At 43.9% G+C, this 26,373-nt stretch overlaps 2 protein-coding genes across 3 annotated transcripts; both read right to left on the bottom strand.

Moving 5' to 3' along the window:
- On the bottom strand, window positions 1–5,600 carry creld1a (cysteine-rich with EGF-like domains 1a). 2 transcript variants are annotated; one of them, XM_079509496.1, is made up of 6 exons: window positions 5,471–5,600; window positions 4,587–4,762; window positions 3,916–3,999; window positions 1,322–1,417; window positions 979–1,119; window positions 1–234 (listed from the first exon to the last, which is right to left on the bottom strand). In XM_079509496.1, the coding sequence occupies exons 2-6, from the start codon at window positions 4,747–4,749 to the stop codon at window positions 14–16; spliced, it is 705 nt and encodes a 234-aa protein (XP_079365622.1). In that variant the 5' UTR covers window positions 4,750–4,762; window positions 5,471–5,600; the 3' UTR covers window positions 1–13. The 2 variants fall into 2 exon arrangements, with proteins under 2 accessions (XP_079365622.1, XP_079365623.1); XM_079509497.1 differs by lacking the exon at window positions 5,471–5,600 and having other exon boundaries at window positions 4,591–4,677.
- Window positions 5,601–8,260: 2,660 nt separating this feature from the next.
- On the bottom strand, window positions 8,261–20,489 carry il17rc (interleukin 17 receptor C). Its single transcript, XM_079510731.1, has 11 exons — window positions 20,421–20,489; window positions 20,030–20,141; window positions 19,768–19,809; window positions 19,269–19,390; window positions 19,119–19,175; window positions 18,583–18,646; window positions 17,632–17,855; window positions 17,262–17,315; window positions 17,100–17,151; window positions 10,074–10,169; window positions 8,261–9,234 (listed from the first exon to the last, which is right to left on the bottom strand). The coding sequence occupies exons 2-11, from the start codon at window positions 20,082–20,084 to the stop codon at window positions 8,537–8,539; spliced, it is 1,464 nt and encodes a 487-aa protein (XP_079366857.1). The 5' UTR covers window positions 20,085–20,141; window positions 20,421–20,489; the 3' UTR covers window positions 8,261–8,536.
- Between the last annotated feature and the right edge of the window lie 5,884 nt (window positions 20,490–26,373).

Genomic DNA, 26,373 nt, shown 5'->3' on the forward strand with positions numbered 1-26,373 from the left:
GTGGTTGATGTGGTTAACGGCCCTTCAGAAAGCTGTTCAGCATTCTGTCTCCCCGGTCGGAGAGCCAGTAGCCTGCCATGGCTGCCACGGCTCCCATGAATATGGAGGTGTAGACCATGTCACCCTTAGCAGCCAGCGTGGCCAGAGCACAGAGCACCACCCCGAAGAACATCTGCTGCAACACTTCCACTTCATCATCCTGGATGTCATCAAACAATCCTTTCTCATCAACACCTGCACGGGGGAAGAAGGGATATGGAAGGCCTGCGTGTGCGTGTGTCAAGGTCTTTTCAACATTTGTCAAAATCTTTCGAAAAGAGCAGACCTAAAAGCTCCCATTGCATCGGATGAAATGCATTTTCAGTTTATTTTGCTATTTATATCTGCTATTTTGGAATATCTTAAGTGCTGTTGCATCTTTTGTAATAATAATCTAAATCTGATTAGTAACTAAACTGAAGTTTTCAAATAATAGTTAAGTATTGGAAACATCTATGGAACTACCTCAGTACTCTTCATATAGGGGTTAATATGCTGCATTACTGTGTGGGTGTAAGACCCACATGTCATTCGCTGATGTAGCAGTCAGCTGACCAATTGGGTGGGTATTTAAGCTCACCTAGACTGCATGATTCTTCCTGCCTTCCTTCTGCATATGGTTCCTGGTTGTTGTTATGTGATGTTTGCTCCCACCGCCACCCCAGCACCACCAATGGGCTCTGCTATTTCTGTTCCCCATGGGGGGTTGTTATTGTATATCTATCACCCTGCTCTTAATGTTTAATGATGGTGTTTAATTGTGCCGAGCAGGGAGAAAAATGTAGCAGTGCTGAACGCCAAGATAACATATTATATGCACACTTGTATTCTATAATAAATATTGGTTAAATCTATACGTGAGTTATCTGACTGAAATGTACATAGTTACTTAGATTCCACTACTGCATGCGTGTTATGCTGAGATAGAACATCACTCACTGGGGAGCTGCTTCCTCAGACAGACGTTGTCTCTGCGAATGTATCCTTCAGCACAGTGGCAGCGGAATGAGCCGCCCACGTTGACACAGATCTCATCCAGGCCAGGGCAGGCCAGAACTATCTCACTACATTCATCCTTGTCTAATGGAAACAAACACAGGAATGAATGTAGTATCATGGTCGATATCACAGTCAGTGTCAGTATCATAACAGTATCATGTCACATGATAAATTGTAAACGTGTTCATTTCAGCAAGAAGTCGTACAGAGGAGTTTAAATTGGGCCTTAGTAGCCTCTCCAGACAACATGCACCCCCAAAAAATGTGTCTGTTTTGAAGTTACCCAAACACTTGGCTCCAGTCAGCCTGTACCCAGGGGAACATTTCTTGCAGCGTGCAGGACCCCTGCCCATACAGCCCACACAAGCCTGGTCACAGCCTGTAGAACAAGTGAACAGTTATGATTAAAAACAGAAAATAGGAAATCTAACAAATGATGCGCTGTGCCTGTGAGCTTGTCAATCGGCTATTTTCATTGAGCGATACAGTCCTACTGCGAAGTTCAAATCTTAGGCTTTAGAATCTCTGTTAATAGTTAGAGATTAAAGGTGCAGTAAGTGTATTTTTTTTTAAACTAGTGTTAAATAGCTCTATATTCTGATTGTGTGTGTGTGTGTGTTGTATTGTTTATTGGATCTTGTTTAGTCGATACACTTAATTGTTTTAGCTCATGCTCATTTGATTTAGCTATTTTGTCTCATCTGGTTAAGGAAATAGGTAGCTGATATATTGCACTTTTACCTTAGCGCTAGGTATACTCTTGGTTGCTTGTTTTTGCAGAAAATGCACTAAAGACTTCTGGTGATTAGTAGTTTTTGTTCCCTACCTATGTTGAATACACTTATTGTAAGTCGCTTTGGATAAAAGCGTCTGCTAAATGACTGTAATGTAATGTAATGTAATGTGTGTGTGTGTGTGTGGTTCAAAGGGATTGCCAGGCCTCCGTTAAACACGCGTCACACAACAGGTGACTCTATGTTGTGCATACAACATCGGTTGCAAACATAAGGACAAACCGCTAGGGCCCCCCCCCCCCCCTCTCTCCAGTTCTTAACAGAAAATGCATTTTGAGGTTGGGATACAAATTGTATCCAACCAAGAGAGAGAACACTGGAACATTTGAACAACTGGAACACTATAAAATTGAAGCTGATAATTTGGTATCCTGATTGTATAAAGGCAACCCACGTGAAAATGTATTTTCGTTTTATTAAAGAGCTGGAGAGAGATAGCCTGGAGAAACCACTCCCCCTGCTGGACAACATTTGCATTCTGCCAGAAGGGAGAGTCTGGTCTCTCTCAGGCAGAGACGATGTACTCCGGACCAATTCTGGTCGGAGCGATATGCGGCCGTATATGGCCGCTAGATGCGGGATCAACGCGAGACTGATGACATATTGAAGCTGTGCCACAGCACAAATGTAAACACAACCTAACAAGACTACAACTCGAAACTTCATCGTTTCTGCTTGATAGAGCCCAGATGCAGGCAGGAGGAGGGAACTTGTGAACTCAATATACTGCCGCAATCTGGCAGAGTCAGGTTAGGAGAGAGAACCATTGAACAAGCACTCTGGGCAGCAGTGGCTTAGGGTAGAGTGACCGAATGGAAACTGCAAGGTTCCCAATTCGAACCCGGGCTCCCCCAGAGTTAGTGTCGAAGTGTCCTTGAGCAAGACACTGAACCCCTAATTGCTCCCGATGTGCAGGTTGGTGGCTTGCATGGTTTCCTCTGGCATCAGTGTATGAATGTGTGTGTGAATGGGTGAATGTAATGCACAATCTCTGTAAAGCGCTTTGGATAAAGACACTATATAAATGAACCATTTACCATTCATACCAATCTATAACTACCTGAATATAGAGCTGTAACTTAATATTCACACAAAAATAACGTTTTGTCTTAAAGTGGAACTATGTTACTTTTTCTTTTGTATGTAAATGTTGTCCAATCTGTGTGGTAGAGTCCGTTAATACAATATAACTTATACAATTGGGGTGGTTCTAGTTTGTCCCCTTGCTCTTCTATTCAGACATTTAGATTGTGTCAAAGGTCATGTCTCATCTAGACAGGATCTGACACAAATTTTGACTTGATGGTCAAGATTCAATGTATCCCCACGAGCAAGCAGGTCAAGAGGAAAGTTACATAGCGCAGCTTTAACAAAAACTATCACTTTCGCTAACTTAATTGAAAAAAAGAAGAAACACTTTTCTGGGGGGTTTTATGTATTTCAAAGTGTCTGTGATGTCATGGACACTGGTCTCACTGCTGGATTACTACAATGCCCATAATGCTTTGGTGCACTCACCCCACCTTGTGGATAGGGGGAGGGCTGTCTTACTGAGACAACATGTAAGTCCAGGAAGGAAGTGAGACCAGTGTCTGTGACATCACAGACACTTTGGGCCGATTCATACTCCTATTTTAGAGCCGAATAAAAGTCGGTTCGGCGCTGTAGAGCCTACAATGTGACGTCATTTAAGGTTCGGGGGGGCGGGTACCGTCCTAAATTCGGCTCTTCGGTGCTACTGAAAAATTCTGACGAGCCGAAATCATTTTGGCACTACAGCGCCGAAACAGCGGTAAAATAGGAGTATGAATCGGCCCTTCGAAATACTGAAACATCTAAAAAGTAAAAACAGTGTATTAAAACACATATTACCCACATACAAATACTCTAGATAAATGTTTCTTGTCTCCCAAACATCATTATCTGGTTGCAAAAGGGGTGAAGTGTCCCTTTAATAAATAAATGAAACTTCCTGTGTAAGTGTAATAGTGTAATACATTAGAGTTAACTTCCTGTGTAAGTGTAATAGTGTAATACATTAGAGTTAGACGGACAACAATATGTCCTTAGCAGACATCCTGACCGTGGCATTCATAGGAACCCTCTGTGTTGAAGCAGTAGGTGGTGGGAGAACACTGTCCCAGTTCTGTGCCACACTCATCGATATCTGAAACGTGGAAAAACATTTCATTAATGTGTATTTTGTTTCAGTCTTTTAAGTAATTTACACATACGTGAGCACTTAACAGTGTTGGCAATTTTTTTTTTTTTACTTAAGTAATATTATGAATTCCACAAGGTAGAAATGCTCTGTTTACAAGTGAAAGTCAGTAAACAATTGAGTAAACGTACAAAAGTGTTTGCATAAAAATATAATTAAAGTAGGCCTACCGAAAAAGTACTAAAAGTAGCCTACTCTTTGCAAAATGTATAGAAATCTTTTGGAACTAGTTCACAACGTGTGAACATGTTTTGTAATAAAAATGTTATGTTTTGTATAATACAAATCTAAATCGGCAAAGTAACTATTAGTAACTAAATACCAAATACCGGTAATAGTAGTGGAGTAAAAGTATAATATTTGGATTTGAGATGTAAGTGGAGTAGAAGTCTACTCTACGGTACTCCGGTAAAGTAAAAATACCTCAAAATTATACTTAAGCAATAAGCACAGTATACTTAATTGTGCACTTACACAAATGTATACAAAGAGAGAGGGAAAAAGAGGGTGTTGGATAACTTATATTCCAGTACCTACACATGTGTTATCATGTAGTATCCATCCATTTTCACACTGCAGGCATTGGTTGTGTTCTGGACCTGCACATGTCCTACAGGCATCTGAACAGCTGTCCCCCCGAACCGTTATACACAACACTGACCAAGCAGTCAGCAGCAGGTGCCAGTGAACCATCATTCCACAATGTCAACTGTTATAAACATGAGGGAATAGTTGGCCTACAGAAAGAATGATTTGAGTAATAAAAGCTTCCCTTGCAAGTAAAGATAATAATATAGGCCTATAGCCTAAACCTTTTGTAAACACTTAAATTGGCAATTGGCAAGTGATTTTCTTTGGTTAAATAAGTGTTAAAAAGCTCTATATTTGTGATAGTAGGCTACTCATTGCTAGAGTGTTTGCTAGCTGGAGTCTCCATGTTTGTCCAGCTTTTTATTAAACAGAAAATGCATATTCAGGTCAGGATACCAATTTTTTCCAATATGATAGAGAAAGCAGTCAGTATAGCCTACAGATTAAACATGTGGAATTGCAAGTGATGACTGACACAAACAAATGAGCAGACAAAATTGGAACGGAACACTATAAATATTAAGCTGATAAATGCATGGCTACTCTCTTCTGATTGTCTGGGATTTTGTCACCTATACCTATATGTATTTTCTGGTTATTAAAGATCTGGAGAGAAGGGGAACCCCCAGCTGTTACTGAACAAACACTATAGCAATGTTTACTATTAGAATATAGTGATTTAACCTTTTCACATTTTTTTTAACAAAAATATCACTTACCCTATCTTTATGCATAATAAATGCATTTAATGGAAAAATAATAATAATAAGAAGAACACGTGTAGCCTACACACCACATACACACATTTGGAAGATATTTAGCCTACCTCGTGTGTCGATGATCAACTTGACTAGTCGCAAACAGACGATCGCTAACATTTTTTATTGTCATTTCTATGACAGTTCATACTGGCAGTGGCAGGCAGCGCGCTTTGCTTGTAGAGACTGCACTTCTCTACCTACTGCCTACTGAGTGCGCTTGTAAACATGACAGCAACATGCCGAGAGGACGGGGCACCCTGCAGCTCCTTCACTTTGCGTTCACTTTGAGCACCAGTGTTGCCAGACTTTGAGAGAAACACGCAACCAGCTCTATGAAAACAAACCCAAAAGAAGCAACTGAGTCACACTTTAAACTGGCTATTTTCAAAATATTCTTGGAATATAAAGAGGCCACATGGCCACATGGACCACAGGTTTCACCATAGACAAAACAAGCCCAGCCCGGCCGCAACCGCCAATATGTTCAAGAAAAACAAGCTCAAAGTCACTTATAATAAGCAGACATGGCAACACTGGTGAGCACCGCTCCTCCGGTATTATATCAAGTATATTCAACAGGTCGTTTTCTGTGGCACCATCATGTCCTAACGCAATGATGGACGGCCAATCACCGCTCGACATACACCATGCACACGGATAAGAACATGTATTTATAGACACAACGTAGTCGTGGAATATTAGTCGATCATCAAGACCCAAGACATGTCACATATACTACATGGTCAAAAATGAATCGGCTTTAGTGTCAATAAACTTGCTTTATTTGACAAAAAATGTAATACAATATAGCAAATTGGACTAGTTCCAGACCACAGTCTATCTGGCAGCAGCAGCAACAACAACAACAACAACAACAACAACAAACAACAACAATAAATAAATGATACTGGACAACAACAAAAGGCATATTTTAGCACGACAGAAATTGTTTATAGGCCATAATGACCGGATATCCACAGGTTTTGCAAATAGGCCTTAATGTCAAATACTCACGCATGTTCAAATCATAGGCCTATTTGAACTTATTTCAGACCATTTTCCAAAGGATAGCTACATTTATTCTTTATTTATTTTTTTACATTTTTGAAAAAACCCAAATCTTTAACCAAATCACTCCACCATGTTTCTTACTGACCCTGCATTTTAAAGTTTAATGTATTTTAAAGGGGGCATTTAGGTGCTTATGGGGGGGGGGGGGGGGGGGGGGGGGGGGGACTAGCCCGGCCCCTAACATGATAGGATACTGACATCAATACTGATCATGATACTGACATTGTACTGAGTCAGTACGATCATGGTTAGTCATGGTCAATGTATCATGAAAGCTTCAGTCAGTACTACTGACTATGAAGACTGTTGTCGATTAAATAATCGTCCAAAGATGAAGGAATGACAAAGTTCTTCAGGGTGAAGTATTGAGAATTTATTAAGAAGATTCAGCAGAGTAACAACATACAGAGAGTGAGGAACAGGCCTCCTTGCCTGTTCCAGCAGCCCCTCCGGGCGCCAGCCTCCTCAACCCTATTCTCAGACAGTCCTTATAGTCTTGTCTTAACAGAGATGCTATACAAAATGTTCATATAAGGATCTGCGCTAAAGATAAGGGTGACACACAAATAAGTATACCTTTGCTGACAGTGTGGAGGGGTCAAGTCAGCTGTTAGATTGACAGCTGCATGAATTAGACTGAGCACATTGGTGAGCAAAGAGACTTAATGGAAGGGAGATAAATACACAATAATGCATATATGTGGCACTGTAGTTGGCATTCTAAAACTCCCTTTACAAGACTATGATACTGACATGACATTGACCATGATTAACCATGATACTGACATGATACTTTTTTATAAAAAAATAAATAATAATTCTAAAAAATGTTTAAAACATTTTTTAGAATTATTATACAAATACATAACCCTATTATTGTTCTCTCCCCTTTCTGATCCACATATGGCCTACCTACCAGAGGCTTATATTCAGATTACTTTAGGGGACTTAAATACAGGACATGGAAATGTATCTCTATTTTTATTATATATTTGTGATCGATTGAACTGTAGTGAACTGTTTTGTATTGTATTGTATTGTATTGTATAGTTGTTCTTGACTGTGCGGATCTCTATTTTTGATATTGCAAAAGGAATGTGAGACAGCTGATCCTGATTGCCCGCAACACCATCAGTATGTGATTGGTTGAATGTTTAGCCCTGCTCTATATATATATATGATTTGAAATGTGTTTTCCATATACCCTGAAGGCAGTTGCATCTGCCGAAATGTTGGTTTCTACTCTGCATCCTAATAAATAATCGGCACTTTGGCTATCAGTGTGTGCCACTCCTTTGTCTTTTTAAGACTTATCTTTACCGACATGATACTGACATAATACTGATGATGTCAGTATCATGTCACAGGGCTGTGACAGGGTCTGACATCCCTATGACTGTCACAGGGGTGTTCAGTGCAGATGGACCATATTGCTATCAGCCTTGCCGGTCACCCTGTATTAAGACAACTTCCACTTTCTCTCCTATTCCGCAAGAGGCCTTGCGGAATATCATCAGGCTTTTGACGGTTGAAGCACCGTTTCTGATTCTTATGTTGGTTTACATTACTTTGGTTAAGTGCTGTGAAATAACTGTTTATTAATTAATATGGTGATCAGATAAAAAATACAATTGGATAAGTAAATCGGTGCGCTTTAAAATAGGTAACAATCTCATTCAATAATGATAATAGTTGACTTGTGTTTGAAGTAATTTAGAAAGAGTTTGATAGCCAATTGATCATAAATTTAATAATAGAATATACATTTCTTATAGTGTAGGACGCTAGCCACGGAGACCGCATGCGTTTCATTTTCAAAAAGAAAAGCCTGGGCAAACAAACCACATTTCCTGCTCCAGGAGTTGGAGTGAACTAGTGCAGAGGGGTGTTGCTCAAAAATGTGGTGATGTCAGTGTTTTCTGCTGATTCCTACTAGGGAGGGGAGGGGAGGAGGTGGGCAGTCTCGGGCGCTCAGATCGGTGAACCAATAGGATCCACCGCCGTGATCCCAGCAGCACCCGCCCCTCTAGAAATCACGCTGGCTCGGCCAGGCTAGTAGACTAGGATGGCAATTCATTTAAAGGCTTTATTTCCCAGTTTTTTTCAGTTCTAAGACATTTATGGTGTGGTATCCTCAACTGATCCGCTTTCTTCCATTCAGTTTCATACATGCCCCTTGTCTTTCTCATTTTGTCATATTGCTTCATTCTCTGTCCCACAGATAGCTCAGACAGGAGCGCCTGCATCTGGGAGGGCAGGTGGACCAGAGTCAGTCCCTGAAGAAGCTCCGGTAATCCTCTGTCGCTGCGGGGCGGCGTTTGCTGCGATGTGAAAGTCTCAAAATTCACCAGCATAAACCGTTCGCCAGCCCTGCCAACCTGCTTGTCTCCTCTGATGCAGCATAGGGAGGCGGTGAACAGATCGGAGTAAGGGGACGACATCTGAGAGGGTCCCTTGTCTTCCATGTTTCCTTGAGTGGTCGCGTCCTGGTGTTGATGGCCCCATTCCTCTGTCCTGTCCCAGGCCTCTTGGGTTAGGACCAGCACGACTCGCCCCCGCCCCACACTGTCCAGATGCAGCAGTTGGGAGTGCAGCCATGGAAGTGGTCCCAGAGCACACTGTTCAACTCTGCTCCACTGGTCCACAGACACACTGAAGCCCTCCTCACGGAGCAGGGAGCCTAACCCACACACTGACTCTGACACAGCGCTGCACGCCTCTGGAGGACTCAGCAGCACCACATGGCCTCTCACAGTGGCTTTAGAGAGAGGAAAGAACAAATGAGGTTATACTGCAGGTCAGTGGCTCTCAACCTGTGGGGTGGGACCCTGGGGCGGGTCCCCAGATGACAGTAAAGTGATAATTTCAAGACTTTTAAAATCCAAATGTAATTCCAAACCTTCATTCATTGTATTTGAGGCCAGGCAGTACATTAAAACAATTTATAACTCAAAAAATAAGAAAGCTGAGAGAACTGTTGCTTTGTGTTCACTCTTTAATGTTTTCTGTTTGTAATCCACTCTGATGTTGTATTGTTGTATTAATAACTTTGTTGTTTGTGTTTGTTGTGTCTTGTTTTGTATTGTAATGTATTGTATGTCATGACTGTTATAAAGATTTGCTAAGAAAAAAAGAAAAAGAAAAAAAGTTTTAATACAAAAAAGTCAAAGAAGTTAAATAACAGAGCGAGAGAGAATAATAGTATATAGTATAAATCAGGTGTAAATGGTTTACTATAGACATCCAAGGACTAACAGTGAATTCAAGGATCTTTTGGTACGAAAACAGTAAACTCACTCTGTAAACCGTTACGCCAGCTCTGAGCCCATCCTGTAGTAACAGAAAATAAAAACAGTGAATGATCATTATATTATTTATCATTATATTATTTATCATTCTCATTCTCATTCTCATCATCATCATCATCATCATCATCACCATAATCCTCTATTGAAAATAAGAAATATTTTGAGGGGGCAAATTATTAATTAGAAGGAACACAATAATTCATGTGAATAATGTATTAACATATTCTCCACTCTGTAACACAGGAAGACAATAATAAATTAATGAAAATGGAAAGGAGTAAAAACATACTCTTGAGCTTGTGATGCAGAAGATAGAGCATTAGAGCTGCCAAACAAAGCAGCAGTAGTACTGAAGCGATGAACAGACTCCACCGCCACCTGGTGTCTGTCAGTGGTAAATGTAAACATGATGATTAGTTCCAAATGAATGTTGTCAACCCAGTCTCTCCCCAACACGGTGAAATAACACTTCTGTCCATAGTTGGTGTCCGTTCATAATAGCCCAACATGGAAGTTCCTCTCGCCTACAGCAATAGTGGACTGTTTCTTTTGGTCGATAAAGTTAAGAATCTGTATGATGGAATGCCAAGGGTGAGCCAGAAAATAGCAACCAGGAGAATGAGACTGGGATGACTGGAAGCAACGATAAAGGGCTCGTCAGAGGAGGACCTATAGATTCTGACCGCGACGGAGGCCAAAAACGATTGGGTGGGCCAGTTTCTCAAGTCTCCAGAGCGGCTGACCAACGTTAAAGGGATAGTTCAGATTTTTTGAACTTAAGTTGTATGAAATACTTGCCATTAATATAGTGGTTGCAACTGTATTAATTGATTGCCCGAGTCCCAGGGTGGGAGTTCTGCTCTGGTTTTGATGAAATATCAAGTAGTTCCGGTCATTTTGTGGGGGGCACTGGGGGCCACGCAGTAAAAGTAAATGAATCCACAAAACTAACGTAATTTGTATTGTTGACCTATTTCTAAAATATTAGTGCAACTTTCGTTCTTTTTTTACCCCTCTATCACACAGAACTATGTTTTTTGTGTCCATATCACTACGCCCAAAAAATAGTTCCATGTGATAGAGGGGTCAAAGTTGAACGAAAGTCGCGCTAATATTTTAGAAATAGGTCAACAATACAAATGACGTTAGTTTTGTGGATTAATTTACTTTTACTGCGTGGCCCCAGTGCCCCCCACAAAATGACCGGAACTACTTAATATTGACCAAAACCAGAGCAGAACTCCCACCACGGGACTCGGGCAATCAATTAACACAGTTGCAACCACTATATTAATGGCAAGTATTTCATACAACTTAAGTTCAAAAAATCTGAACTATCCCTTTAAAGCCGTCGAGACGTAGTGGTCAAATCTGGAACTGCAGGCGGCCCGTGCATTTAAATGGAGTTGGTACAACATAAGTTCAGGAGGAAGACCACGCCTTCAATGATAAATCGTCGACTAACACTGCTCCTCCTCAATCTACCCTAAGCTCCATCCTCGGCCAACTTCCTGCAACACACTGTGATCAATCACCATGGTAACCCATCCAGTACCTCCCCTCGACTTATCTACCATGGTAACTGATAACCTTCCACCCAAACCCCTCCCCTTTCTCCACGTATTTATACCTGCACGTCTACCTGCCATTTCGTGCTTGGTTCTTCGTATGACTCACGTCACGTATCTCTCAGTCACACAGCCGCTTCCGTGTTTGCTCCTCCGCCGAATCCCCGTCCGATTTCAAAGTAATCATTACTTAACTTACCCTCAACTTAAGTTACCTTGCCACCACGGACGGACCACACTATCAGCATTCAGCACCGTCCCCGTCGGAGAAACCTCGGACAGACGCCACCAACGCCAGCCAGCCACCCCGTATTCCAGCGCTGACACCCCGCCATCAACTGCTTCCTCATCGATCTCGTTAATGCCGTCTCACTGAACCGCCGTTCAGCTTATTCTTCCAACGCCAACCTGGCCATCGACGTCGCGGGACACAAACACCACCGCGATCCGAGAGACCACCTCTCTCTCCCCCCCGCTGCAACTTCAAACCGGCACACTTCTTGCCACGGACCTGTCACCTTCGCTGATTCGATGACGTCACTCCCAAATGCTGCGCTGACTGAGGCTGAGTTACACACCCGCCCACCAAGCAACTACAACACACAAAGCTAAGTTTCCTTCAACACCATTCATTCATACTACCCAGCCAACATGTCCATCTGGGCCCCACATGGGTTTCGACATGGGCTAATGGGCTCGGGTTCCAAGTGGGCCGTGCACCCAGCTTCCACAAAGGGCCCCCCCCTTTTACAAACCGCCGTGTAAGCACAGCTGGACAACGTTCTCTCTGCGGTGCCCTTCACGCCCACTCGCCGTAGCTATTGGCTGTACTGACAGCCTCTAGTTTCATCACAACTACGCATTCTATTGCGCTACAATTCAATCATCTGTGTGTTCGTTTCCTCATGCTCCACGATCATGCAGATCACCCCCTCCTAACCTATTGAATTCATTCACCCTCCATTCAGCCTTTTACCCACCCACCCCTCACCCAGCCCCCATCTAACACTACCCACCCATCCCCTAGGGCTGCACAATCACTCAACTCCCTTGGTGAACTAGAAATTAACGGGCCATCATGGCAATGCATTTACCCAGTTAACGGACATCTACAGTCAAACAATTTACTGATCGTCTGCTCATTAACATCTGATGTAACGAGCATTTACCCAGTTATCTGCCCGCATGCTGGGCATCCGCTAACATCATCGGACATCTTCAGTCTAAACAATTTACTGATTGTGTGCTCATTAACTTTGACATAACCTTCCAGCCCTCCTTCCCTCCCTCCTTCCCCTCCCCTCCCGCCTCCCCCGGCACAGCGTGCTCCCTCCTTACCTCCCTTGGCAGGGCGTTTCCTTCCCGCCTCCCTTCCCTCCCTCCTTCCCTCCCTCGGCACAGGGTGCCTACCTCCTTCCCTCCCTCGGCAGGGCGCTTCCTTCCCGCCTCCCTTCCCTCCCTCCTTCCCTCCCTCGGCACAGGGCGCCTCCCTCCCCCTTGCAGCCTTCTTCCAGCCCTCCTTCCCTCCCTCCTTCCCCTCCCCTCCCGCCTCCACCGGGACAGCGTGCTCCCTCCTTACCTCCCTTGGCAGGGCGTTTCCTTCCCGCCTCCCTTCCCTCCCTCCTTCCCCCCCTCGGCACAGGGTGCCTCCCTCCTTCCCTCCCTCGGCAGGGCGCTTCCTTCCCGCCTCCCTTCCCTCCCTCCTTCCCTCCCTCGGCACAGGGCGCCTCCCTCCCCCTTGCAGCCTTCTTCCAGCCCTCCTTCCCTCCCTCCTTCCCCTCCCCTCCCGCCTCCACCGGGACAGCGTGCTCCCTCCTTACCTCCCTTGGCAGGGCGCTTCCTTCCCGCCTCCCTTCCCTCCCTCCTTCCCTCCCTCGGCACAGGGTGCCTCCCTCCCTCGGAACAGCGTGCCTCCTTCCACCCCTTCCTACCTCCCCCGGCACAGCGTGCCCCCCTTTACTCCCCCCTTCCCCTCCCTGCCTCCCTCCATCGACACAGCGTGCCACCGCCCCTCTGCACTACATGCTCAAGAATCGATTACCCCGTGATGCCGTTCGATGACAAGGATCAACTACCCAGTGACATCGGTCCATTACAAGAATCAATCGAATCTACCAGATCATCGTCGCGGCTTCCTTTGGGCTTAATTGACCAGCCGCCCGCTTCTCCACGCTCAAACAACCATCACAGTTCACAACACCAAACGGAAGCTCGTCCAGACCATTAAACTCCACCCTAACCACCTCCAACCTACCATTCCGTCCCAAACCATCATGGGGGGAAGACCCTACGACGACTCATCCCGGGTCACCGGCACGACTATAAACCACACCTACCTACCAAGCTCTCCGTCGGCGCTACTCACCCCCATTCTCTAACACCTAGACCTGCTTCGCAAATCCCACCATCAAGCAACAACTTCCCTACAGACTCCTGTCGGAAGCTCCTACCCCTCGTCTCATTCCACGTCACCCGGCTTCCCGAGAGCCTCTAAAGAACTAGTCACGTCATCCTCCTCGCCTCAAACCATCACCTCAAACCCACGTAGGACGAATCGACTCTCTCCTCGGACCACGTCAACCTCTCCTGCATTCCCTGGGTTCCCAGGGTACTCGGAATTCAGTACTTCAATCTCGCATGCAACCTCGCACGCATCAGACAAGGCGCCCTCGGGTCTAAGAAACGCCCACCTCGCCACCGTCAAGTAACTGTTTCTTACGCACTCCTCTCTTGGGGTCCCGTAATGACGGAGTGCGCCGTCTCAGACGTCAGCCTAGACGGACGCCTCTCTCTCCGGGCCGTCTCAGATGTCAGCCAAGACGGACGCCTCTCTCTTCGGACCCCAGGCCAATACTCAGGGTCCAATACCCCCATCGGAGCCCACACGGGCATCTCTCAGGGCCGCCGCCCCTCAATCCCGGGCTACGCCCTTCATCCTCCCCCCTCAGGGCTTCGCCCTTCATCCCCCCTCAGGGCTTCGCCCTTCATCCTACCTGGCCTTCGTCCACCACCTCCCCCCCCCACAGAGCTTCGCTTCGAGCTGGCTCTTCCTTCACCTCCCCCAGGGGCTTAGTCTTCACTATCGTCCATCCCCCTCACCCCCTCCCCCTTCCCGTAACGCCAAATCATCCATGTCTTCCTCACCCCTCGAACCTCCCCCCCCCCCCCTTTCACCCGTCACCCAGCCCCTCGGAAACTACCCTTCGTCCTCACTCCCCCCTTCCTCCCCTATTCCCAACCCCTCGTCCTCCTCCCTTCCCCCCTCGTCCCCACGGACAGTCCAAGGCCATCCTACGCATATCAATATGCACGCATGTCATCATGCACCTCATTTCTATCATTCCTTTTCATGTTCCTCCTCTCTTCTAAATAAACGCTAAACTATGTCAAACGATGTTCGATTGTATGTGTGGTCTGTACTAGTGAAATGGAGTTGGTACAACATAAGTTCAGGAGGAAGACCACGCCTTCAATGATAAATCGTCGACTAACACTGCTCCTCCTCAATCTACCCTAAGCTCCATCCTCGGCCAACTTCCTGCAACACACTGTGATCAATCACCATGGTAACCCATCCAGTACCTCCCCTCGACTTATCTACCATGGTAACTGATAACCTTCCACCCAAACCCCTCCCCTTTCTCCACGTATTTATACCTGCACGTCTACCTGCCATTTCGTGCTTGGTTCTTCGTATCCCTCCCTCCCTCCCTTTTCCAGACCTAGAGTCTGGTCAGCCTGACTTTTCTTCCGCCGCCAAGGGGAAGTTTTTTGTCACCACTTCAGACTTTGCTTGCGCCCCGTCGCAATTGCCTACTCAGGATAGGACAACATCGGGTCTCCACAAGAGTGCACCGAGACAACTTGCAGTGTTCCACACCTTAACCAGTTTAATTGCAACCATATCCTCATTTTCAGGTTCCAGATGGGGGTCCCGTAATGACGGAGTGCGCCGTCTCAGACGTCAGCCTAGACGGACGCCTCTCTCTCCGGGCCGTCTCAGATGTCAGCCAAGACGGACGCCTCTCTCTTCGGACCCCAGGCCAATACTCAGGGTCCAATACCCCCATCGGAGCCCACACGGGCATCTCTCAGGGCCGCCGCCCCTCAATCCCGGGCTACGCCCTTCATCCTCCCCCCTCAGGGCTTCGCCCTTCATCCCCCCTCAGGGCTTCGCCCTTCATCCTACCTGGCCTTCGTCCACCACCTCCCCCCCCCACAGAGCTTCGCTTCGAGCTGGCTCTTCCTTCACCTCCCCCAGGGGCTTAGTCTTCACTATCGTCCATCCCCCTCACCCCCTCCCCCTTCCCGTAACGCCAAATCATCCATGTCTTCCTCACCCCTCGAACCTCCCCCCCCCCCCTTTCACCCGTCACCCAGCCCCTCGGAAACTACCCTTCGTCCTCACTCCCCCCTTCCTCCCCTATTCCCAACCCCTCGTCCTCCTCCCTTCCCCCCTCGTCCCCACGGACAGTCCAAGGCCATCCTACGCATATCAATATGCACGCATGTCATCATGCACCTCATTTCTATCATTCCTTTTCATGTTCCTCCTCTCTTCTAAATAAACGCTAAACTATGTCAAACGATGTTCGATTGTATGTGTGGTCTGTACTAGTGAACACGAGTAAACGTGCAGCTGGGGATTAAAACGGAACGCTCGTTAGCAGTAGCACTTCCTCATTTTTGACACCACCCAAGCCCCGGACACCGAGAGGAAGCATTGAAGCGAAATGGTCATGTTGGCCGATCGTAGGTACTGCAGCTCGAGCGGCACTGGGCCTTACACACGCACGCACGCACAGTGCTCCTTCATGCTTTCGGCCCGGTGCGTTCATGTAAGGCCCAAAATGGGCAGAGCCCACCACTTTTCCAACCCGGAAAAAGGGGTGAAACGTTAACACCTCATGCACTGGGTGAGCAACTCAATGCAAGTGGATGGGAGGGGAAATCCGTCTCTATTATTTATAACTCTATGGTCCAAATCGAAGTGTCGAGTGTTTTTCCGGATCCTTCAAACGCCACTGAGCAACTTCTATTGAAATGAATAGCGGGGGGCGGGGCTATCCACTCTCTAGATTATATACTCTATAACTCTATGAGCTTTCTATAGGCCCACCCGGGCCCATCCCATGGCTGCGCCAGTGCTGTAAAGAATGGTCCAAGTCCAGGAATGCAGAGTTTGTATAATGTATTTACCTCCATAAACACCAATAAAGTCAATGCAGCAGTTTCACAGTGTGATGCCAGAGACGACAACTTAACAAACTAAAGCTGACCAAAAATAACATAAAAAAAAAGAAATCTGAAATCACCAATCAATTGGAAGCTAAACTAACACAACAAACCAAGAACTTAAGAAACTGAAAACAGGCTATGCCTTCCACGAAGGAGACAAACAGAATTTTGCCACCACATATGAAAGTCCTGGCTACGTCACTGTTACAAATAGTCACACAAATAAGTCACTTCCAAGCTGGCTTGATGTTCATCCAATTAAGGCAGTTGTGTGTGTGTGTGTGTGTGTGTGTGTGTGTGTGTGTGTGTGTGTGTGTGTGTGTGTGTGTGTGTGTGTGTGTGTGTGTGTGTGTGTGTGTGTGTGTGTGTGTGTGTGTGTGTGTGTGTGTGTGTGTGTGTGTGTGTGTGTGTGCACACGTGCGTGCGTGCAGTGTCCGCATTAGTGTCTATATAGGCCAGGGCATGGGCTGCTCCGGGCCATGACAGTGACATTCTTCAGTCATACTCACTATCATTGATGCAGAAGGGACCCAGGTCATTTTCCAGTCCTTTCAATTTTGCCTGTACAAATGGTAAACATATCCAGATCGTTTAGCATACTGTATAATAAGCATGATTTGCTGATAAATTCTATGATGCATTACATTGGAGGACAGCTTGAAATAAATTACCATTACACATGGTGAAAGCTGAATGTTTATATCTTCAAACACCCCCGGAATCTCCTGTGGATTAAACAAGTCAACCTAGTTGTATTACAGAGGATGTTAAAGAAAAACATTTATTTTGTTCAGTAAAAGGGATCTTCATATCTCTCAAACTCTTTAGTAAATATAAAATATATTATCAACTTGGGATACCGTCAAGAAGAGAGAACTTGACAAATACACTTCAAATGTATTTCCTGTTTACTAAAGAGCTGTGGAAGCATATAGAGCTATTAACACTGATTTTGACAAATAAATATCACTTACACACCGGTAACAAAATGAAAACCAACAGCAACAAATAACACACACATGTTTTAATACGTGCTCTTACCCATTGTCTCTTGCTATTTTGTCTCCAGGTACCATTTGACAGTTGCAACCTAAAGCCCTGCATCTCTTTGCACTTATTGTCTGCTGTTTGCTGACACAGCCACACTTCACCTTCTAACTTGCAGGGGGCAGACAAGTTCCATGACAGCATTGCAGCGTCATTGTACATCTGGCCCTGGACTACAGACATTGATACATTGTTCCATACATTCTTCTGGAAGGTCTCTGAAATTTTGACAGAAGGAAATTCAATTCAATATTATCGAGAAAGAGCAGGGTTGGCAAAGAAGACTTTAATGTGCATTCAGGGGTCATCGCCATGCTGGCTTGTGGTGGACATTTGTCAAACTTCTATTTTTGCCGCGGACATTCAAAATGCACCTGATACCCTCACAGCTAGAAGGTCCCACTCCAGCCTCCCATGTTCGGTTTCTGCTTTAGACGCTGTCAGTGCTGGGGGCATGTTCTCTCTTCCGCATCATCATCAGCGCCCATACTCTAGGTAGGGTTGGCGAAAGGGACTTTCTGTGTGGAGATTGCATGTTCTCCCCGTGTCCCCTAGGGTAGATACCCTCACAAAAAACATGCAGTACCGTAATCCTGGTCTCTATACGGCCTCCCCCTGGTCAGCCTGATGGAGGGGAAAGGGACTGGTTGGAATATCGTGTTCCTTCGTGATGCACTATGACCTGCTGGGGAAACTCCCCCTGTCAGGTGATAAGAAGCAGCATGCTCACTCCTCATGCATTGAAGGAAGCATGAGCTCAGTTCGGGGAAAAATCTAGAATTTATCACAGAGGGCAAATTGTGCTTGCAAGGCCAAGTCTTGCGAGCACCGACACATTTGTCACATTGATGACCCCTATGCACACAACATCTATTCTACACTATCCCCGCCACCTCCAAACTGAGAGAGGAAAGGATTTGGTAGAAAAAAAGAAAAAACACTCACCGTAGTTTGTGAAGGGGCAGCTTACGGACCGGCGTGTCCTCTGGTCACGCTCAACCCACCATACCTGAACACACACACACACACACACACACACACACACACACACACACACACACACACACACACACACACACACACACACACACACACACACACACACACACACACACACACACACACACACACACAAACAAATAGACAGGTAGTCACACTTGCCTATAGGTCATACTAGAGATATGCCATCACAATTATTAACCCAGTAACCTAGATCAATGGTTCTCAACCTTTTCAGATTGTAGGAGTTGAGGCATTGCATTTAGTTTGACTTCCTTCCACAGGAAAAAATAAAAATAAAATAGCAAATCTACAAGCTCACAGCGGCGTAGCGCCTTACGTTGTGCTTCTTTTATTATGTGACAATTTACATTTATAGTATAGTATGTTGATTACGGTACATTTAATGCAGTAATGGTCTTTCGTTCTCAACCCACAGGTTGAGAACCACAGATCAGGGTAACACACTATCGCTACAGTACCTGGAGACATATGCAGGATGTGATGAGGTATAATGGAATGCTCGTCCTGTTCCATGACTACACACAAAATACAAAACTGTTTTATGTATTGCAGGAAGTGAGGGAAAAAAAACACTGCATATTTTGAAAGATAATTAATTAAATAATAACCTGGCATTTTCCATTCCTCTCATACTGGAGGCAGACAACAGTAGGAAGGCTCTTGTTCTTGCCATCAATATAGAGCTCAACCTGATTCCTCTCCTGATTAATTATACTTTTGAGTCTGGGGACTGACAGAAAGACGAGACAAAATAAGACGGTCAATCTGTGTAAACTGGTTTCTGACTACAGATCTCTGGTACAGAGTAGACTTTTACAACTGAGGATAGAATAAAAGGCAAATACGTACAGAAAATAACCAGCCATGGCCACTTTGGGGCAGCAATGTTTTCCAAGTAGCAATAACAATATGGCTTAGTTAACTAAAACTAACAAAATAATGGAAACTGACATGTGAGTTTGTAGATCTGCTATTTTAGCAATCTTTCTGACCTTGTTGAATCTTGCCCCTGACTAATGCATATTTAAAAAAATAAAAATAAAATAAAGCTAGTAAAACCACAAAAACCTAGCAATCAATGTAGAATAGATGATCAGTGTCACTCACCATCACACTCCTCTATGTGTTCCTGAGATGCTTGAGTACAGACTGAGGACAGACAGGAATAAGTATAAATCAAAATATTATTTTAAAAACACAGAAAGACCAACTTTTGACAAGAAACATTAGTGTTGTGTAAGGACATTGTAAACTATTTTAGAAAAGTGCTACAAAAACTACAGTAGGCCTATTGTCATTATTATTCATGCTAAGACTAATATAATTCTTTCTAATATTGTGTTGGATATGCTGAATACTGAGTTCATACCTTCATCGACAGAAGGCATTACAAGCTCTTGTCGTAGTTTAGTGGAGAGAACCATCACAGACACACTGCTGCTGAACGACACTCCAGACGGCTTAATAATTACTAAAGTCAACTGTAGATGTGACACACACACACATATAGATTACATACTGTCTTGTTGAGATTAACTAGTGAAAATAGCTAATATCTCAGTCACAAAGCATTGTGACGTGTTGACAATTTTGGAAAATCTTGAAACATTTAGAAAATTATTGAAAAGGTTTGAAACATCAATTCCCCTTTATAAGGACATGCCCAAAAAGGGGACGCCAGATTAAAAGTGAAAATGCACCTAACATTTTCGCAGTATACGGTATAGTTGAAATGTCATAGTGTCCTGATGGAACTGTACCTGGGCCTCCTTTGTAGGCGTAGAAGTTACTGTGAACTGTACTTTCTTACACACAGGCAAGCTAGGTGCAGTGTAGCACACTGTGACAAATGCTGCAGAAACAACAGAGGAACAACAAATATATTACTGGAGCACTAAAGAGTAATAAGATATCTTACTTAAAAGCACTAGAAAGACATTTCCAAAGTAACTTGCAATTGTTGGAAGACAAAAAAACAACTCTAATGATCTTGTAAACTACAGCCTTCCTTCCATTACGTGATTGTCCAGAGAAATGTAATGTGTAACGTTTGTGATATGTAACGTTAGTGACAATTAAAACCTCACCACATAAATCACATTTTGACCAAAAGGTTACTGAAGGAATTACATGTTAAACTCACCATTTTTACTCTCTCAATCAGAGAACTAAAACTGAGTATTCTTCTGTGTATACATGAACATCAATGGTTCTCAACGATTGATAGTTTAAGGAACCAAATAGATCCTTATGGGTCTTTATGTAACTCTGACGAGTTAAATTAACACAGATTTTACGACATGGATTGGGGTCCCAGAGATACAAATTTTATCAAAGTGGGACCTTGGCCTAATCATGCATATCAAACTGGGGGTCCTTGAAATTAAAAAGGTTGAGAATCACACCTCTCGTACTTTGGACCCCTTTGTCGTCGTCCTCCCCATGAAGCCCCAGGCTTCCTTCAGCTGCCGTTCCTTCATTCAGACTTATGTTGAGTTGTATTTCTATGCTCAGGCATAATGCGCATTGTATTTGTATTCCTTCCTGGCAATAGATCTTGGCCTGCACCTTCATACCAGTAACATTCACCGCTTCGTTTTCTGAAGAGAGGATGGGCATCTCATCCCTCACGCTGCATTTTGACAGATTCTGTTGAGAGACACAGTAAAGTGGTTAAAAAATAAATGCAGCTTAAGCGTGATTTATACTTTGTCACATGGCACAACATCATTCAGGCATTATCTTCACAGCACCTTCTCAATAACTTAATGAGACATGTTGCTAGGTAATGCCTCATAGTAAAATAATTCTATTGTTACACGCTATCAGGGCATAGTGTTCAAGCTCAGTCGCCCATCCATGATTCAATATTTTAAAGGAATAAAAGGAAATTAAGAAAACATATGCCAGTGTATCCAAGGAAATGAAATGTGTGCTTATCAATATAAACTGTGTATAGAACAGGATATTTGTGCTCCTGTGTGCACTGTGCAGTGCAGAACATTGTGTGTGTACGGTTTACGTACCTCCGAGCAAACAACCTCTTGATAGTCATATCCAATGGTATACAAAGTCAAGGCTGGTATTGCGAGTTTCAGCAGGATATATCCCAACGTCAATGCAGAAGAAAACATTTTTTCCTCCCCTGGGATACGCTGAGATGCTTTTTAGACCATATTTCTTCAACATTCAGCAGCAGTACTAACAATTATTAAGTCCTACTATGTCCCCCTTCATGTCATAGGTTAAGGTTGTAAACCTCCACAGTGCGCTGAGACTGGACCATGCTGGCTGGCTGGCTGGAAGCTCACTTCTTTGTGACGTTTGGTTGTTCACATGACCTGAAAAGCCAAAAACATAAGCTGATGAAAGCATCAATCTGATTTTGGCAGATCTATAACAGCATTAGGCTGTTACACCCCAACGCAAATGATGGATATTATGGCTTTAAATAGCATGTGACGTGTCAAACTAGGGGGTTTTCATCATTCTGAATCCATTCCAAGCATTAGTTTTGCACGAAAAACACTCCTTGGGCTAAAAACGGCCATCGACACTTGCCCAAATGTGCTGACCTCATCACATTTGTGATGACGGCTATGGGCTTTTTAAGCCCAAGGAGTGTTTTTCGTGCAAAACTAATGCATGGAATGGATTCAGAATTATGAAAACCCCCTAGTTTGACACGTCACATGCTACTTAAAGCTTAATGAGAACATTTTGCCTTATAGGCTAATGATTGTATGGTAATCCAACTTTCAGCAGCTGTCAAAAATTCCCCTAGGGTGGTTGAATATAAACCAATGTTGGATATGTTAGTAGACACCTTTACAAACACATTCTTGGTAAGAAATGTATTCCCAGATTTTATTAATATCCCCTGACTATATATATTGTTTGCACTGACGATTTGTCAGGGGGAGACCTTTTCGATGCTTGTGTTTGGACGTCCATTCTACTCCCCAGAAAATATTTTGGTCAATATAATCCTTTGAATTCTTATGCTGCCGCTGGTCGACTCCTTTCATTGTGTGGTGTCAGAGTTTCTTCTTTTTCCTGCCGTAAGGTGATACTTTTACTCTTTAAGTATTGTAGTATTCCTTTATTAATATAGTATTACATTTTGGTTAACATTATACCATTAAAGATAAAGTTTAATATTTACTTGGAAAGGTTTTACATTTTGACTTGAGTACTTTTACTCTATTACATTCTTTCAATGGGATCCTCCCGAGTCCCGACTTGTCACAGTCACAGACTTTTGTCATTCATTGTACAGTCTAGGTCTTGTATTTCTATGTATTGTTCCCTGGTCTAGTTTTCATGGTTCTATGTTTGTTTGCTCCAGCTGTGTCTCATTTTGTAATAAACCCTCATGTGTATATCAGTCTTGTCCTTGTTGAGTCATTGTATCCTGTCACCTGTTTCAGTCTGTTTTAAGTTGTTCATGTTCACCTGTCTTCTGTATTAAAACACCAATTCATGGTTTTGAACACTACCATGCCTGGCCGTCCTGCGTTTGTGTCCTTACCTCACCTATACGTGACATGACTACATTTATGTGCTCCTAATTCAAAGGTTATCTCAATGGTTTATGGCTCTACATGCCGAAATGGTCTCAGAGTATTACACTTTAATTACTTGCATTCTAAAAGCGGCGATGACGCTGCATCCTCATTATTATGACATTATTGTGTTGGGTTATTAATATTCATAATTAATAATTATGTATTAATAATACATAACAGCAAATATTACTTAATATCTTCATAGTGGCATAGTGGCAGCGGTGGCCGAACAGTTCGTATCCCCGGACCGGCACGTTAAAATTACCACCGCTGAAGTGCCCTTGAGCAAGGCATTGAACCACTACCATGAAATGTTCTATGAGCAGGGCCTGGCTGTAAACAAGTATCTGATGCTTAGTCCAGTTACCCTGGGTAAATATAGTAACTTTGCTTTGCTTTGCTTTATAGGATATAAATTCACACATTGATTCTCTCTGTGTGTGCGTGCGTGCGTTTATACAGTGTGTCCTGATAAGGATCATTAGTCCGACTTACAGATTCCACTGAAAATAGACAAAAAGATCGAGGACCCAAGTGCAGGACAGTCAGCAAGATTGGTGTTTTATTTGATCCCAGTCAAGAGCCTCTGACTCCTCTGCTCCTCTGAAGTTCCTATTGTGCATATTTTGGTACATAAGGAGCCATCGATAGGGGGGATCTTTTGCTGCACTTTGTGCTTCATTCATTATCGTCTAGGTTTTGAAATTATGCTATTATGTTCCTTGGTCTAGTTTTCGTTCCCCTGATCATTATATCAGTCTGTCTTGTTCTCCAGTCAATCCCTGCGTGTTGAATGTTACGTTCTTAGCTTACACATGTTTCATGATAACTACTTTTTATATATGTAATGTATTGCCATGCTTTTTGTTCTTGCTTAATGTAAATCGCTCTGGATTAAGAGCGTCTGCTAAATGCCTTAATTGTAGGATTTTGGGCCACCATTTGCCTTGCTGTCTTGCATTTGGGTTCTCACCACACCAGCACACAAACAGCCCTGAGCCCCAGCCCCAGCCTATATTAACTCGATAAAAATACACTGAATTCAATAAATTACTGTTCATGGGAAAGGCCCTTCTTGAAAACGTTAACCCCGTGTGGGAAACATTCATTTAGCAGCATTACAATCACATTGCAAAAAGATGAAATACATTTAGGCTACTACCTCAAAAATCCAGGTTTCAGTTCAGGACTGTTTCTCTATAGTCAGCCACCATGTGGGAACTCAGATCACCAGTCCCTATGACTGCTTCAGGAGTCAGGACATTATAGTACAAGGCATGCCATTACACTTTACCTGCTGTGTCCCTGTCCAGTCACCTCCTTCCCTGTTGCTCTCTCTCTCTCTGAGACAGGACAAAGTCATTTCTGCCATCTTCATGTCATGTCATGTCTGTCTCTCTGTCGCTCTCTCTCTCTGTGTGTGTGTGTGTGTGTGTGTGTGTGTGTGTGTCTCTCTCTCTCTCTCTCTCTTAAACACTCCCTTAAGCAAACAAACATGTGATGACGTATAGCTACTGCTCTCTCTGTGATTAACAGAACACAAGGCTGGTTAAAGTCCATGCATATTTCCATTGCATTGTCAAAATAAGCCTCCACCCTTTTTTTTAAGTGTATATAAACACTTCAACATTTCTGTGGAAAATAGGTTGCAGTCATTGATTTCAACACTGCGTTAAATGATTCATTGATTGTCTCATTCCCCATACCTGGCACAGATCAGTGCATCTCCTGGTCTTTCCTGTTAAACAAGTCTACAGCTCACACCTCAAAACAAGTCTACAGCTCACACCTCACAAATAATCCTCAATTCTCATTATGCCTTTGACCTCATATTGGAGAATGGAGACCTGTGCTCCGAGGAGCACTTTTTCTAGTTTTCTGTATTTTCTTTTTGTTCTGCTATGTATCCCAGTTACTATTAGCTGTAACTAATAGAACTCAACTTCAATCAAGTTGAGTTTTACTTACTAACAGATCTACAGTCGACTCCATTAGCTAGCTGTGAGGAGTTTCCATGAAGTGTTGCTTTCTTATAACTTACATAACATTTTATGGGACTTTCTTTCCTGTCCTGCACATTCAGCATATGTTTAACTCCACTATCAGTGTTGAGCAAGTTACTCCGGTCAGTCATAAGCTAGGCTAGTACTTTTACTTATATTACTAGTTTAAAAACGAACAATATTACATTACTTATTAGTTATTTATTACTTGGTATCAAGAGTTCTAGTTACCGGTACAAAGTTATTACTCTTGCTTTTGCTACCCCATCGCATCCGCAATTACAGTGCAGACGTCAGAATGATGTCAAAACAGGACAGCTCCATGTATATGTAGTTCTTTGTCAGGCATGCCCAAATATGGAGTATAGAATGATTTCAGAACAGGACAGCTCCATATATGGACCCTGGGCAGGGGCCCTTCAGGTAAGCGTCGGCCACCAGGCGAGCCTCTTCAAGCTTGAGGTGGTCAACTAGGACTTGATACTTTAACTGCTGGGTGGCGTTGGATGGTAGCAGGTTTGAGTGATAATTTGAGGCGGGAAAACTCAATCAGGTCTCTGTTGGTGAAGTCGGGGATGGTAGGTCGTGGCCCCCTGTATTGCTGCTCCACTGTGTTATCTGGTGGGGGGTACAAGTGCTGGTGTTCTGGCCATGCCGGAGACTGGCAGTTCAGGGGCAGAGCTGGTTGGTGAGCTGGAAGGGGGTCTGGGTAAGATTACACAGACTGGTGTTCTAACCTCACTGAGGACTGGTGACTCAGGGGCAGAGCTGGTTTGCGAGCTGGAAGGGGGTCTGATGAGGAGAACAGAACATGGAGTACGCCAGCTGATGTCCTGGGCTCACTTGACTCTCACATGTCACAGTTTGAAAACATGTACATGCAGTCAGTACTACATCAATATTACACATTTTCATGATTTGACTATTATCTAACATGTTGTAAACAGTACCACTGTATTCCTCATCCTTGAAAATGTGGGATTAGTCACAAGAATCAAGATCCTAGGTGGTCTAGAACCTGCATTTGTAGAATAACGGCCATTTGGTCACCACGGGACACATCTGGGATGGCCCTATAGCCAAAAATGCTACTTATGGCATGCTCTAACTGTGTGCCAAATTTCATACATTTAACATAAAGT

This window comes from Electrona antarctica (genome assembly GCF_951216825.1).
Source record: "Electrona antarctica genome assembly, chromosome: 9".
NCBI classification, from domain to species: domain Eukaryota; kingdom Metazoa; phylum Chordata; class Actinopteri; order Myctophiformes; family Myctophidae; genus Electrona; species Electrona antarctica.